Source organism: Spinacia oleracea, chromosome 1 (genome assembly GCF_020520425.1).
Source record: "Spinacia oleracea cultivar Varoflay chromosome 1, BTI_SOV_V1, whole genome shotgun sequence".
In the NCBI taxonomy this organism is placed as follows: domain Eukaryota; kingdom Viridiplantae; phylum Streptophyta; class Magnoliopsida; order Caryophyllales; family Amaranthaceae; genus Spinacia; species Spinacia oleracea.
Window position 1 is genome coordinate 6,826,702 of NC_079487.1, and position 16,779 is coordinate 6,843,480.

The 16,779-nt window shown below is 34.3% G+C and overlaps 1 protein-coding gene and 1 long non-coding RNA gene across 5 annotated transcripts; one reads left to right on the forward strand and one right to left on the reverse strand.

Annotated features, from left to right (window-relative positions):
* Positions 1–912: 912 nt before the first annotated feature.
* On the reverse strand, positions 913–7,560 carry LOC130466246 (uncharacterized). 2 transcript variants are annotated; one of them, XR_008926279.1, is made up of 5 exons: positions 6,804–7,560; positions 6,047–6,718; positions 1,968–4,201; positions 1,778–1,882; positions 913–1,137 (listed from the first exon to the last, which is right to left on the reverse strand). It is a non-coding gene; the product is annotated as an uncharacterized lncRNA (long non-coding RNA). The 2 variants fall into 2 exon arrangements; XR_008926278.1 differs by having other exon boundaries at positions 6,047–7,559.
* A 1,948-nt stretch (positions 7,561–9,508) lies between these two features.
* Positions 9,509–14,568, forward strand: LOC130466247 (uncharacterized). 3 transcript variants are annotated; one of them, XM_056834973.1, is made up of 7 exons: positions 9,514–9,695; positions 9,782–9,849; positions 12,316–12,380; positions 12,478–12,572; positions 12,797–13,248; positions 13,328–13,444; positions 13,891–14,568. In XM_056834973.1, exons 5-7 carry the CDS (start codon positions 13,081–13,083, stop codon positions 14,311–14,313), a joined length of 708 nt encoding a protein of 235 aa, XP_056690951.1. In that variant the 5' UTR covers positions 9,514–9,695; positions 9,782–9,849; positions 12,316–12,380; positions 12,478–12,572; positions 12,797–13,080; the 3' UTR covers positions 14,314–14,568. The 3 variants fall into 3 exon arrangements, with proteins under 3 accessions (XP_056690953.1, XP_056690951.1, XP_056690952.1); XM_056834974.1 differs by lacking the exon at positions 9,782–9,849; XM_056834975.1 differs by lacking the exons at positions 9,782–9,849; positions 12,316–12,380; positions 12,478–12,572; positions 12,797–13,248 and having other exon boundaries at positions 9,509–9,695.
* The last annotated feature ends 2,211 nt before the right edge of the window (positions 14,569–16,779 follow it).

Here is a 16,779-nt window from a genome sequence, read left to right on the forward strand (position 1 = left end):
GGAAGCCATAGCTCGCCAAATAGGGAAGAAGAAAAGCTCAATCTTTTTGAATTAAAACTCATAATTTGAGTTGGGTTTTGAGCTTGAAAATGACTGATATTTTAATTGCAATTTATAGAAATTATGAGACAGGGTGAGTCATGAAAGAAGAGAGAAAAATTGGACATTTGGCAATCCAAGTGTCACGCATAAAAGAAGGAAGAAGAAAAATTTGATTAAGCTATGTACTTGGACTGAATTTGGAACAAATAAAAAGTCAAAAAATTTTGGTGAGTAAGCTCAAAGTCATACGAAGAAGAAGAGGAGAAATTGGTCTTTGGTCTTTGAAGTTGACCAAGGTTAAAAATATAATTTCCCACCTAAGAATGGAATATCAGATTTGTTTTCAATATTTGGGCTTGAATATACTGGGCTTGAAAAAGTGGCTTAAATAATTCGTATTATGTCACAATAAAAAGGTAGACATAATAAGATAATTAAAATAACATCGGAAAAATTGATGACATAATTACGTTAATAATCGTAATTACAGAAAAATAAAACATGCTTAAAAATACGGGTATTACATCCTTACCCTCTTAGAAAAAGTTTCGTCCTCGAAACTGGATATCTCAAAACTTAAGTTTAGTCTAAACCCAGATAATTTCATAATATGACATACTCTCTCAATAACCCAAGACTCTTTTACTTCTTTTAAAACTCCTTATTCTTATACCTTAACATCTAACAACCCAAATAGTTGTTAAAACCTCAAAAATTTTCTCATATCCCCAAGATCATACCCAGGCAGTGCAGAGCACTTCCGGCTGGGCTCCGCTCTGATACCATACTGTAACGCCCCGACTTTTCGGCTCCTTAATTATCGGTAATAAACCGTACTTAACTGATCATTGCCAGCGCAATTAGGCTTAATTAACCCTGGGACCTGTGGGTATGGGCCCACAAATAAAATAATCCTCAAATAACATTTCTTAAATAATACAAATTTTCCCAAAAATAAATATAAACAGTATTCTCATAATTAAATCTCAATAACAGGATTCCCATTATAAATACTTCTCATCTCGATATCTCCATAATAAATAACCAACTCCAGTAATAACTCTTCTTTGAGCAACTTGAGCTCCTTAATCGAACCTGTACATCATCATAAAAATAGAAAACAGGAAAAACACAGAAAAATGAGTGGAAAACTCAGTAATATTACTCCAGCCCGTCAAAACGGTTTTATTTTGAAAATCATTTGGCACATATCAATCATTAGCATTTATTGTTCGGAAATAACTAACTCAATCTCGTCATCTTGAAAACGTGTGTCGGCAAGGAATCATTTCCTTTATAGCTCATTGGCAAGTACAGGCTTTGGCGGGGCTTTTCTTACATCTTTTCAGGGGGGGAACTGTTTCCCAAACTTTAACTTTAACTTGCCTCTACCTGTAACTTGCCCATTTACTAGTTCAGTTCACTTTTCCATGCCGACAAAAGCAACATCGTCTTTTTTCAAAATAACTTTATAAATATCGTAATTATTCCCGAATAACGTCTTTAACATCATGATCATAATCATTAACATATATAATCATAAAATAATAAAGTAATTTAACATATCATCATAAAAATACTCATAATACTTCAAATCAAACATCATATCAATTAGCACTTAAGTCACATAATTACATATTTTCACATACGGGCATATAAACTTAAATGCTAGACATAAAAATTACACATTAACATATACGGGCATATAAGATAAGATGCTAGACATAATAATTACCTTGGTCGATTTTCCTTAACCATTAGAGTGACGACATCTTTATACTCCAACAATATATCTTCCATGATCTTAATTCCCACCAAACCTATGCTTTAAGCCCAATTGCTCCAGAATTACAATAAATCCCGTAATTAGACATGATAACTCATTATAATTAAATGGACACGCTTAATAAAATCAAAACACTTACCTAACCTTTGGCCTTGTAACCGAAACCCACAGAAAATTAGTTGACCCAATTTTCAATTATGACCCATAATAATACTTGCTCCAAAGTTACACCTCATGAGTAATGGCCCACTAACTATCCCTTTTTATTTTGGGTTATTTTCCATGAAGGTAGGAAGCAGCAACATAACAATTAACAACAAAGAACAGAGGAGCACGAAACAATGGAGTACGATAGGGGTGGCTGGGTGGCGGCACAAGCGTGGCTGGGTGCGGAAGAAAAGGCTCGCCGGAATTAGGTGGTGGCGCGGTGGCCAGGAGAGCAGCGCCGCGGTGGTGAAACAGAGGAGAGAGAAAATGGCCGAAAATTGTAAAATGATTTGGGTTTTTGGGTTCATAAATTTCTGATTAAATTGGTGTTCTTTGTGGGTATTGTTGGGCAAAATTAGAAGCTCAAATTAGCTGATTATGGAAGCCATAGCTCGCCAAATAGGGAAGAAGAAAAGCTCAATCTTTTTGAATTAAAACTCATAATTTGAGTTGGGTTTTGAGCTTGAAAATGACTGATATTTTAATTGCAATTTATAGAAATTATGAGACAGGGTGAGTCATGAAAGAAGAGAGAAAAATTGGACATTTGGCAATCCAAGTGTCACGCATAAAAGAAGGAAGAAGAAAAATTTGATTAAGTTATGTACTTGGACTGAATTTGGAACAAATAAAAAGTCAAAATTTTTTGGTGAGTAAGCTCAAAGTCATACGAAGAAGAAGAGGAGAAATTGGTCTTTGGTCTTTGAAGTTGACCAAGGTTAAAAATATAATTTCCCACCTAAGAATGGAATATCATATTTGTTTTCAATATTTGGGCTTGAATATACTGGGCTTGAAAAAGTGGCTTAAATAATTCGTATTATGTCACAATAAAAAGGTAGACATAATAAGATAATTAAAATAACATCGGAAAAATTGATGACATAATTACGTTAATAATCGTAATTACAGAAAAATAAAACAGGCTTAAAAATACGGGTATTACATCCTTACCCTCTTAGAAAAAGTTTCGTCCTCGAAACTGGATATCTCAAAACTTAAGTTTAGTCTAAACCCAGATAATTTCATAATATGACATACTCTCTCAATAACCCAAGACTCTTTTACTTCTTTTAAAACTCCTTATTCTTATACCTTAACATCTAACAACCCAAATAGTTGTTAAAACCTCAAAAATTTTCTCATATCCCCAAGATCATACCCAGGCAGTGCAGAGCACTTCCGGCTGGGCTCCGCTCTGATACCATACTGTAACACCCCGACTTTTCGGCTCCTTAATTATCGGTAATAAACCGTACTTAACTGATCATTGCCAGCGCAATTAGGCTTAATTAACCCTGGGACCTGTGGGTATGGGCCCACAAATAAAATAATCCTCAAATAACATTTCTTAAATAATACAAATTTTCCCAAAAATAAATATAAACAGTATTCTCATAATTAAATCTCAATAACAGGATTCCCATTATAAATACTTCTCATCTCGATATCTCCATAATAAATAACCAACTCCAGTAATAACTCTTCTTTGAGCAACTTGAGCTCCTTAATCGAACCTGTACATCATCATAAAAATAGAAAACAGGAAAAACACAGAAAAATGCCAAAAATGAGTGGAAAACTCAGTAATATTACTCCAGCCCGTCAAAACGGTTTTATTTTGAAAATCATTTGGCACATATCAATCATTAGCATTTATTGTTCGGAAATAACTAACTCAATCTCGTCATCTTGAAAACGTGTGTCGGCAAGGAATCATTTCCTTTATAGCTCATTGGCAAGTACAGGCTTTGGCGGGGCTTTTCTTACATCTTTTCAGGGGGGGAACTGTTTCCCAAACTTTAACTTTAACTTGCCTCTACCTGTAACTTGCCCATTTACTAGTTCAGTTCACTTTTCCATGCCGACAAAAGCAACATCGTCTTTTTTCAAAATAACTTTATAAATATCGTAATTATTCCCGAATAACGTCTTTAACATCATGATCATAATCATTAACATATATCATCATAAAATAATAAAGTAATTTAACATATCATCATAAAAATACTCATAATACTTCAAATCAAACATCATATCAATTAGCACTTAAGTCACATAATTACATATTTTCACATACGGGCATATAAACTTAAATGCTAGACATAAAAATTACACATTAACATATACGGGCATATAAGATAAGATGCTAGACATAATAATTACCTTGGTCGATTTTCCTTAACCATTAGAGTGACGACATCTTTATACTCCAACAATATATCTTCCATGATCTTAATTCCCACCAAACCTATGCTTTAAGCCCAATTGCTCCAGAATTACAATAAATCCCGTAATTAGACATGATAACTCATTATAATTAAATGGACAAGCTTAATAAAATCAAAACACTTACCTAACCTTTGGCCTTGTAACCGAAACCCACAGAAAATTAGTTGACCCAATTTTCAATTATGACCCATAATAATACTTGCTCCAAAGTTACACCTCATGAGTAATGGCCCACTAACTATCCCTTTTTATTTTGGGTTATTTTCCATGAAGGTAGGAAGCAGCAACATAACAATTAACAACAAAGAACAGAGGAGCACGAAACAATGGAGTACGATAGGGGTGGCTGGGTGGCGGCACAAGCGTGGCTGGGTGCGGAAGAAATGGCTCGCCGGAATTAGGTGGTGGCGCGGTAGCCAGGAGAGCAGCGCCGCGGTGGTGAAACAGAGGAGAGAGAAAATGGCCGAAAATTGTAAAATGATTTGGGTTTTTGGGTTCATAAATTTCTGATTAAATTGGTGTTCTTTGTGGGTATTGTTGGGCAAAATTAGAAGCTCAAATTAGCTGATTATGGAAGCCATAGCTCGCCAAATAGGGAAGAAGAAAAGCTCAATCTTTTTGAATTAAAACTCATAATTTGAGTTGGGTTTTGAGCTTGAAAATGACTGATATTTTAATTGCAATTTATAGAAATTATGAGACAGGGTGAGTCATGAAAGAAGAGAGAAAAATTGGACATTTGGCAATCCAAGTGTCACGCATAAAAGAAGGAAGAAGAAAAATTTGATTAAGTTATGTACTTGGACTGAATTTGGAACAAATAAAAAGTCAAAAATTTTGGGTGAGTAAGCTCAAAGTCATACGAAGAAGAAGAGGAGAAATTGGTCTTTGGTCTTTGAAGTTGACCAAGGTTAAAAATATAATTTCCCACCTAAGAATGGAATATCAGATTTGTTTTCAATATTTGGGCTTGAATATACTGGGCTTGAAAAAGTGGCTTAAATAATTCGTATTATGTCACAATAAAAAGGTAGACATAATAAGATAATTAAAATAACATCGGAAAAATTGAGGACATAATTACGTTAATAATCGTAATTACAGAAAAATAAAACAGGCTTAAAAATACGGGTATTACATCCTTACCCTCTTAGAAAAAGTTTCGTCCTCGAAACTGGATATCTCAAAACTTAAGTTTAGTCTAAACCCAGATAATTTCATAATATGACATACTCTCTCAATAACCCAAGACTCTTTTACTTCTTTTAAAACTCCTTATTCTTATACCTTAACATCTAACAACCCAAATAGTTGTTAAAACCTCAAAAATTTTCTCATATCCCCAAGATCATACCCAGGCAGTGCAGAGCACTTCCGGCTGGGCTCCGCTCTGATACCATACTGTAACGCCCCAACTTTTCGGCTCCTTAATTATCGGTAATAAACCGTACTTAACTGATCATTGCCAGCGCAATTAGGCTTAATTAACCCTGGGACCTGTGGGTATGGGCCCACAAATAAAATAATCCTCAAATAACATTTCTTAAATAATACAAATTTTCCCAAAAATAAATATAAACAGTATTCTCATAATTTAATCTCAATAACAGGATTCCCATTATAAATACTTCTCATCTCGATATCTCCATAATAAATAACCAACTCCAGTAATAACTCTTCTTTGAGCAACTTGAGCTCCTTAATCGAACCTGTACATCATCATAAAAATAGAAAACAGGAAAAACACAGAAAAATGAGTGGAAAACTCAGTAATATTACTCCAGCCCGTCAAAACGGTTTTATTTTGAAAATCATTTGGCACATATCAATCATTAGCATTTATTGTTCGGAAATAACTAACTCAATCTCGTCATCTTGAAAACGTGTGTCGGCAAGGAATCATTTCCTTTACAGCTCATTGGCAAGTACAGGCTTGCGGGGCTTTTCTTACATCTTTTCAGGGGGGAACTGTTTCCCAAACTTTAACTTTAACTTGCCTCTACCTGTAACTTGCCCATTTACTAGTTCAGTTCACTTTTCCATGCCGACAAAAGCAACATCGTCTTTTTTCAAAATAACTTTATAAATATCGTAATTATTCCCGAATAACGTCTTTAACATCATGATCATAATCATTAACATATATCATCATAAAATAATAAAGTAATTTAACATATCATCATAAAAATACTCATAATACTTCAAATCAAACATCATATCAATTAGCACTTAAGTCACATAATTACATATTTTCACATACGGGCATATAAACTTAAATGCTAGACATAAAAATTACACATTAACATATACGGGCATATAAGATAAGATGCTAGACATAATAATTACCTTGGTCGATTTTCCTTAACCATTAGAGTGACGACATCTTTATACTCCAACAATATATCTTCCATGATCTTAATTCCCACCAAACCTATGCTTTAAGCCCAATTGCTCCAGAATTACAATAAATCCCGTAATTAGACATGATAACTCATTATAATTAAATGGACAAGCTTAATAAAATCAAAACACTTACCTAACCTTTGGCCTTGTAACCGAAACCCACAGAAAATTAGTTGACCCAATTTTCAATTATGACCCATAATAATACTTGCTCCAAAGTTACACCTCATGAGTAATGGCCCACTAACTATCCCTTTTTATTTTGGGTTATTTTCCATGAAGGTAGGAAGCAGCAACATAACAATTAACAACAAAGAACAGAGGAGCACGAAACAATGGAGTACGATAGGGGTGGCTGGGTGGCGGCACAAGCGTGGCTGGGTGCGGAAGAAAAGGCTCGCCGGAATTAGGTGGTGGCGCGGTGGCCAGGAGAGCAGCGCCGCGGTGGTGAAACAGAGGAGAGAGAAAATGGCCGAAAATTGTAAAATGATTTGGGTTTTTGGGTTCATAAATTTCTGATTAAATTGGTGTTCTTTGTGGGTATTGTTGGGCAAAATTAGAAGCTCAAATTAGCTGATTATGGAAGCCATAGCTCGCCAAATAGGGAAGAAGAAAAGCTCAATCTTTTTGAATTAAAACTCATAATTTGAGTTGGGTTTTGAGCTTGAAAATGACTGATATTTTAATTGCAATTTATAGAAATTATGAGACAGGGTGAGTCATGAAAGAAGAGAGAAAAATTGGACATTTGGCAATCCAAGTGTCACGCATAAAAGAAGGAAGAAGAAAAATTTGATTAAGCTATGTACTTGGACTGAATTTGGAACAAATAAAAAGTCAAAAATTTTGGGTGAGTAAGCTCAAAGTCATACGAAGAAGAAGAGGAGAAATTGGTCTTTGGTCTTTGAAGTTGACCAAGGTTAAAAATATAATTTCCCACCTAAGAATGGAATATTAGATTTGTTTTCAATATTTGGGCTTGAATATACTGGGCTTGAAAAAGTGGCTTAAATAATTCGTATTATGTCACAATAAAAAGGTAGACATAATAAGATAATTAAAATAACATCGGAAAAATTGAGGACATAATTACGTTAATAATCGTAATTACAGAAAAATAAAACAGGCTTAAAAATACGGGTATTACAATCATATATTCATATATCATATATACATAAAAATACAGGGCGTTGTATATATAACATACAAAATTTGAGCGATTAAAAAAAGTAAGTAGAGACCCGTTTAAGATCCAGATCCGACCCTAGACCCGTTAGATCCAGTGGGTCTGGGTCTGGATCTAACTTTTTTAGACCCAGTGGATCTGGGTTGGATCTGGATCCACCTCCCAAAAACCGGGTCTGGATCTGGATCTTATTGGACCCGGTCCAGATCCGGCCCATTGCCATCCCTATGCACCATTGTTATAGTTTCATCTATCAGAACTACTGTAGCTGTTGGTTCTGCCACTACTACTCTCTTGCTTCTACTTCTGGTCAGACTTATGTTATGCCATTTATTACTGGAGGCTGGCTATGTTCCACTATCTAATGTTAATATGCAGATTGCAGAGCTCATCTTATATTTCTCTATATGATGTTAATATGCAAATCTCATCTTCTGGTTTCTCTAAATTTAATTTTATTAAAATGTTACGTTTATATTATGTTAATGTATGCCACATTCTTTAATATACTACTGTTGTTCAGAGAGGTTAGTGTTTAAAGTACTTTAACTAAATGACAACGTCCTTTAATTAAATGTTATGGTTATTAGTGTTTGCTGCTATTCAGTGCTGCTATTCGTTAACTTTTATTAATTTAGATAGAGTTAGTTAATTAAATTATATATATATGTTTGGGCTCCCAATTGAATGCCAATTGGGCCATTAAAGTCCAAAGCCCAAAGGCTCACCACAACAACATCAAACCCACTACAGCCCAAAAGGCTATTCAGCCACCAATCAAGGCCCAAGGCCCACTTGCAATAAATAACCTAAGGGCATTTATTGTACAAACACTATAAATAAGCCGTCATGGCTCACTTACCAAGGTACGTCCATTTCACGCCTTAAGACTACTCTTCTAGGGAATTTCTCTCTCTAGAATCCGAGCATCGTTCTTACTTAAGCATCGGAGGGGCTTTCATCGGAAACACTCCCGAGGCTAGTAATTTGTTTACTGTGCAGGTTGATTTGGACACAACACATTTGAGCTAGCAAGATCTTCAACACACACAAAAAGGGCCTTCATTCGAAGCCCATTGTTTCATCCACTTCAACACCGGAACAATATATATATATATATATATATATATATATATATATATATATATATATATATATATATATATATATATATATATATATATATATATATATATATATATATATATATATTTAAATTCATGTATGGTTAAGGGTTAGTTAAGTATATGGGTTAATTTGCTAGCAAATTGAAGCTAGACCTTAAAGGGTGAAAAAAAAAACTTAGACCCTAAAAGGTGAAAATTTTGATAACTTAGACCCCTTCACTACAAGAAAGCGCTTGATTACCAACTAAATTTACCGACCGCCTTAAAAATAGTTGGTAAAACAAAATTTACCGACCGATTTAGAAGCAGTCGTTAATTTACCGACCGATTTTAAAGCGGTCGTTATTTTTTAAATTTACCGACCGCTAAAAAAGCAGTTGATAAATTAGCGACTACTCTCCCATGTGTTCCGACTAAATAGCAGTTGGTAAAAATCCGACTATTTCCAAAATAAATTTAAAATTTTACCAACTGCCTATTTAGAATACCTGACCATTTTAGCGGTCGTTATTTTATTTTTAAAAAAAATTAATTCCAGCTTTCCTTGAGTACAACCAAATTAATGCCGACTACCTTCCTCATTCGGTCCTACCAAAAACAGAAAGTGCTTAGCAGCGTCTTCCATAGCAGCGAAGAACTAGAACCGGTAGCAGCCACCCCCACCGACGCCGCCACAACATCTTTCTCGCGAGTCCTCGACACACCGAACCAGGTAATCTTTGTTCCTTCCTTTTGCTTCATTTATTGTGTTTCAATTTTTCCAAACCCTAACTTTTTAGGTAACATTAAAACGCACAGTGAAGTGTCGCCTTCAACGCCGGCCGGCTGATCTACCCCATTTGCCCGCAGCTCTCTCACCCAACCAAGTTAACCTTGTTCCTTTCTTATGATTATTATTTACGTTGGGTTAATTCTTTCAAGTATTAGTTTAATTATCTATGGAGATGAAGAATGAAGTGGTTTGCAAGGCAGGGACTTCAAGTATTAGTTTGATTATCTATGGGTTAATTCTTTCAAGCGTTAGTCTTTGGTTTGCAAGGCATAGACTTTTAGGATTGGTGATTAATTAATTTAGGCTAGGATTGGTGATTAATTAATCCAATTTAGTAGCATATTAGTGGGTTGTTGTGTTCAGTTTCAAGTCTTTTATAATAGTTATATATGAGTATGGTCATGAAGTGATATTTATTTATACTTTTTAGTTTTAGAATCTGGTCCATTTGTAGATTTGAGGCTTCGGGTTTGTTTGTAGAATATGTTTATTAATTCAAACATAGTAGCATATTAGGGGGTTTGTAAATTTATAGGTTTGGGCTTCGGATTTGAATAATTAGTTGAATAATTACATTGGTTAATTAGTGAGGTTTTTCTTGTTTTAGCTATTAATTAGTTGGATTTGAATAATGTTTATTTAAAGGTTTAAAATGATAACTTAGGCTCATTAGTTAAAATTGGGAGCGAAAATGCCAATTTGGGCTAAATATGACCTATAACGAACAAATGAGCCTTAAATGTGCACAAATAGATTAGAATGAGTCTTAGATACCTCTAGTGTGCCATATAAAACATGTAAAAGGTTTAAAATGATAACTTAGGCTCATTAGTTAAAATTTGGGAGCTTAAATGAGCCTTAAGCTATGGTGGTGCCTCCTTTGCCTAAGGTTTGTGTTCTTATTTCGGGTTTTATTGTTTGTGTTTGTGAGATTGATCAATATTGGTTATTAACTCAGGTTTTTCTTGGGTTTATACTTAACAGGGTAATGTTTTGTTTAATTTATGTTTCTATTAGTTTGTATGTGGTGCTTTTATGAACTTTAATAGTTGGATGTGTAATTAATGAATGATCTTTTTGGTTGGTTTATTCAATTTTGGTTGTACGTTGTTTAGTTGTTGGTCTACTCTTCTTACGATAGCTGCTGCTTCTGTATTTTCTATTTCTGTAAATGTTATTATTTGAGGAATTGAAGTTGTTAGGGTAATATCCTTTAAATGGGGAGGATGCATATGCCTTCCTTTATTTGGTTATCCTTTAACCAGTAAGGATGTGTATGCCTTGACCAAATGTACTCCTGACTCCTTTTTGGTTGGCTTATAATCCGGACTCTTTATATATTGGACTGAACCTGGATTGCTTGATAGGTTTATTTGGTTTATGGGCAGATAAAGCATGTCAATTCTTTAGTGTGCTAATTATGTTAGATTTGAGTTGTGTGCTACTGTTTGTGGTATGTTTAAAAAAGAGCAGGAGTCCATTGATTATGTTGGTTGGAAACTTGGAATCTATTATTGGCAAACCCATTGCCTGATTAGCATTACATAAGGTATCTGAATGCTAGCCTAGAGATGATGTGGCATAATTTGTTTGTTTCAATTTCTCCGAAGCTAAGCTTATAATTACTAACTAGGGAATGATTATATGATAAATAAAAGTCTATAACAATCAACTCAGGCGTTCGGATCAGAGATTATTTGTTTTATTTATTCTAGTTTTAAAAGACAATTATGTGAATAATGTGGCTGTCTTTACAATTGAGGAAAATGAGCCTTAAATGTGCATAAATACATTAGAATGTGTCTTATAAATCTTGAATGTGCCACATAAAACATGTACACGGTTTAAAATGATAAGTAAGGTTACTTAGCTCAAAGTTGGGCGGGAAGATGTCATTTTAGGCAAAATAGGACCTATAACGACCCAATAAGCCATAAATGTGAATAAATACATTTGAATGTGTCTTACAATGTTAAAACTAAGCTTATAAAACATGTAATAAGTTTAAAATCAGCCCTTAGGTCCTTTAGTTCGAAAATGGGAGCGAAAATGCCTTAGTTTAGCCTAAATATGACCTATATCGACCAATTGAGCCTTAACTGTGCATAAATAGATTTGAATGAGTCTTAGAAACCTTGAATGTGCCACATAAAACATGTAAACGATTTAAAATGATAATTTTAGTTCCTTAGCTCAAAGTTGGGCGGGAAAATGCCATTTTAGGCAAAATATGACCTATAACGACCCAATAAGCCATAAATGTGAATAAGTACATTTAAATGTGTCTTACAACGTTAAAACTAAGCTTATAAAACATGTAATAAGTTTGAAATAAGCCCTTAGGTCCTTTAGTTCAAAAATGGGAGCGCAAATGCCTTAGTTTAGCCTAAATATGACCTATATCGACCAATTGAGACTTAAATGTGCATAAATAGAATAGAATGAGTCTTAGAAACCTTGAATGAGTCGTAGAAACCTTAAATGTGCATAATTTTGGTGCCTTATCCCGTTGTTGGTTACCAAATTGATTAGCGTTGTGGTGTCTTGTGTGTTTCTCCAGATTTAGATCAGAAGAAGCTTGCTGATCCGAGAGAAACTCAACTTTCATATCGTTTGTCTGATGAGGTATCCCCTTTGTGGAATTGTGTCATTGATGTTGTTTTACGGTTAAAAGAAGAAATAGTTTTTAACTTTTTTATATTGATGTATCTGTTTCTTACAGTTGGCGGCGGATATGTTTAAAGATCACACAAGAAAACTAGTAGAAGAATGCTTATCAAGAGCTGTTGACATTCTGAAGTCCCGGAATAGATCAGGGTATGCTTAATGTTGCTATCCTAATCTTCCAAAACTGAAAGATATAGTCTTTTTGCTTTTGCATTGATACTTGTTATTAGGTAATTATATATGTAGCGTAAGTTTATTAATGTTAATGCTTGGTTTGTGTTCCATTAAATAAACAGATGTCCAATCGATGAATTTTCTTTTATGATTGAAATTTGAGTTATTTAAACTTGGTTTGTGTTCTACTAAATAAACAGATGTCCAATCGAGGAGAACATTCAGCCATCCGCAGTCGTTTAGGTGCACGTGGAGGTGGTCGTGAAGGTGGTCGTGGAGGTGGCCATGGAGCTGGCCATGGAGCTGGCCGTGGAGGTACTACACGGGTGACCCAACCCTCACTGGATACCTACTTTGATGATGACGAAACTCAAGGTGAATACTCTGAAGAGGTGGTACCTGATTCACAAGTAAATGAAGAAGCTGAGGATTCTGGAGTGGTTTGGATGGCACAAGAAAGAGTAATGGAAAGAAGCCAGATTGGATGTCTGAGAAAGTGCATGCAGATATGATGAAGCACGTGGATGATGATGAATTCAAGAAAAGATCTGAGCAGGCTAAGAAAAATAGAAGAGGGGGTTCATTAACCAACAATGTTGAACCATCACATTTCCAAGGTTCCATTTCCACAACTGAGGCTGCAAAGAAAATGGTAAGTTTAATGATGTAACTAAATTTCATTTAACGTTGTTACTAATTTGATTATTTACAAAAATTACTTGTATAATTAGGCAAAGGAAAGTGGAGGTGTGATGCCTACAGCTGGTGACTTATATTTGAAGACACATACGAAGGAAGTACCGGGTAAAGGGAAAGTCCCTTGTAGTAGCAAAGCAAAGCAAATCAAGGTAACTGACTATTATTCTTATTTCTTATCAAGTTCAAACAAAGCTTATGAAACACGTTTTAAGTTTGAAATCAGCCCTTAGTTCTTTTAGTTGAAAATGGGAGCGAAAATGCCTTATTTGGTCGATATAGGTCCTATATCGACAAAATATGACTTAAATGTGCTTAAATTGATTCGAATCATTTTTAGGAAGCTTGAATATGCCACACAAAACATGTAAATGGTTTGAAATGACAAGTTTGGTTCCTTAGCTCAAAGTTGGGCGAGAAAATGACATTTTAGGCAAAATATGACCTATAACGAACAAATAGGCCTTAGATGTGATTAAACACATTTGAATGTGACTTAGCAAGTTCAAACAAAGCTTATGAAACACGTTTTAAGTTTAAATGTGCTCCATTTAATATATTTTTTATGCATGGGTGATAATCATTTTAATTCTTGTAGGAAAACTATGAAAAAAATGTTGCTGAATGTGTTGAAAAAGGCATTGCTAAAGATCCCAACCAAATCTACTTTGAGACAGTAGGTGGGAGAAAGAAGGGAAAGGTCCCCGGGCTGGGTAGTGGAGCCTCTCTATACTTTGCACCATCTAGAAGGGATGGTAGTTCTTCTAGCTCATACACCCCATCTATTTATTCTCAAATGTCATCTCGATTGGAAGAGACTCAACAACAGTTGACCCAAAAATCCATTGAGCTTGAAACAACAAAAAATCAGATGTTAAAGGCTATGGAGGACGATCTACTTTTGAGGCAAAGGGAGAGAGAAGAAAGAGAAGCAGAGCGACTAGAGCACCAAAGGGAGATGGAAAGGGAGAGACAAGAGAGAGAAAGGGAGAGACAAGAAAGAGAAGAACATGCCGCCTAGATGAAAAAGGCAATGGAGTCTTACGAGCGGATGTTCAGTCAGTGTACTGGTTTTCCTTTCTCGCAGTCGCAGGACCCTCGAGATCCAACCGGAGGCGGGACACCTTTGTGTTAGGTAGTTAGTATTCTTGTATTAGTTTGAACTAGTTACAACTTTTCGTATTAACATGTTTGAACAACATTATGTGTATTATGAATCTTTGTTGTATGACTTTGAACATGTTTAATATTATAACATCGAGCAGGTTTCATACGATTTTACAGAATTTATATAAATTCGTATTTATACAGGCATATATAATATTTACAGGTACATATATAATATTTATACAGGCATATAATACAGGTATATATGCGATTTTACAAAATTGGCTGCAAATGATATTTGCATAATTACCGACCGCAAAGGCAGTCACAAATTTAGTGACCGCCACAAAAGCAGTCACTAATTTAGTGACCGCCACCAAGGCAGTCACTAAATTAGTGACCGCCACGATGGCAGTCACTAATTTAGTGACCGCCACCAAGGCAGTCACTAAATTAGTGACCGCCACCAAAGCAGTCACTAAATTAGTGACCGCCAAAGCGGTCGCTAATTTAGTGACCGTCAAGGCGGTCACTAATTTAGTGACTGCTTTGGTGGTCACTAATTTAGTGACTGCTTAGGAGGCGGTCGCTAATCCTGTCGGTAAATTTTAGCGACCGCCTTCCAGTTGGAGTTTCCTAAATTACCGTCCAGGTGAAAACTGACCGCCTTTTTGCGACCGCTGGCGGTCGCAAAATCTTTTACCAACCGTTTTTCGCGTTTTACCAACCAATTTTGGCGGTTGGTAATTAATCAATTTCTTGTAGTGCTTTTGTTTCCTTATCTCCCGTATTACTATCTTTATTTGTTACTTTCTAAGCCAGGTCATAAATCATTAAGAAATGAATAATCTATACCTAGTAGTATTTAAAAAGGAAGACCATAAATTATTAGAAGCCATGTGGCATCTCATTATTAGAAGCCATGTAGCATCTCTCTTTCATCCATCATTTTGTTTTGTTTTTTTTCAATTTTTCTTTATTGTTTCTATGATTTACAACTTCTAATGTCTCTTCCACTCCATTTTCCTTATTCAACATCAAGTTACTAATATATATATATATATATATATATATATATATATATATATGGGTGATGATAAAGGTCGCAAGTTGCGACAACATTTAGTTGTCGCAATCTTACGTGTCGCAGTTTAATTGGTACATATAGGCGCCACGTAGGCTATGCGTCATCAGGATATTTTTACTATCAATTCAATATTTTTACTATAAAAATACATAAACATGGTAATCAATGTAAAGAAGGAAACAAATTAGAATATTAAGATTTTTCTACCTTTTTTGAAACATATATGATAGATTATATAAGTTAAATATTTTGGTTTCCAATTTAAATCATGACACATAAGCATGCCATGTCATCATTGTGACACGGCTTAAAGGTCGCATGCTGCGACCTTTATCATTTTCGTATATATATATATATATATATAAAGGAGGCATATTTGGTGAATTAGAGCGCCACGTAGGATTACTAATGGTTTCGGCCAATGAAAAATAAGATTTCCACTTTATTTTTGAATTAAAAAAATTGAGTGTCACATAGATAATTAAATAGGTGCCACATAGATATTTTAATTAATTAATTAATTACTAATACATACAACTCCTTATAAAATCAAACACTCTAATAATTAAAAATAAAATCTAAAATAAAATTCATCCAAAATCAAACACTAATCCAAAATAAAATAACATAAAATTCAATCCAAAATCAACCATTAATCAAACATTAGAGCGCCACGTACGAAATATAATGGTTTTGGCCAATGAAAAATAAGATTTAAAAATTAATTTTGAATTTAAAAAAGTCGAGTGCCACGTAGATAAATAATTAAATGCCACGTACATATTTTTATTAATTAATTCTTAATATTATGCATATACAATTTCATCCAAAATCAAACACTTTCATAATTAAAAAATAAATATAAAATGAAATACAATCCAAAATCAAAAATTAATCTAATCTAATATATAAAATTGGTATGTATAAAAGTTTTATTTTAACTTATCAATTTAATAAAATCCGTGCATCGCACGGGCTAAAATCTAGTTGTTTAAAAAACTTATCCAACTCATGACCATATTCCATAGGCCACAATCACAATTACTTCAACAAGATTCTATAACTTAAAATTATTATAAACAAATAAAATGAAAATGTTCCAATACTTAACCCATCTAAAAACTGAGAAAGTTAATAGCTTTCCCTTCACAATTCATCATTTCCCATATTCTTCCATTTTGACAACAAGACGCTATCATATATTTTATGCAGTCCATGTCTAATTATTTTTTAGACTAGTTTGTAACTTTATTTTAGAGACCGGTTAATTTATAACTTAACATACTCTGTACA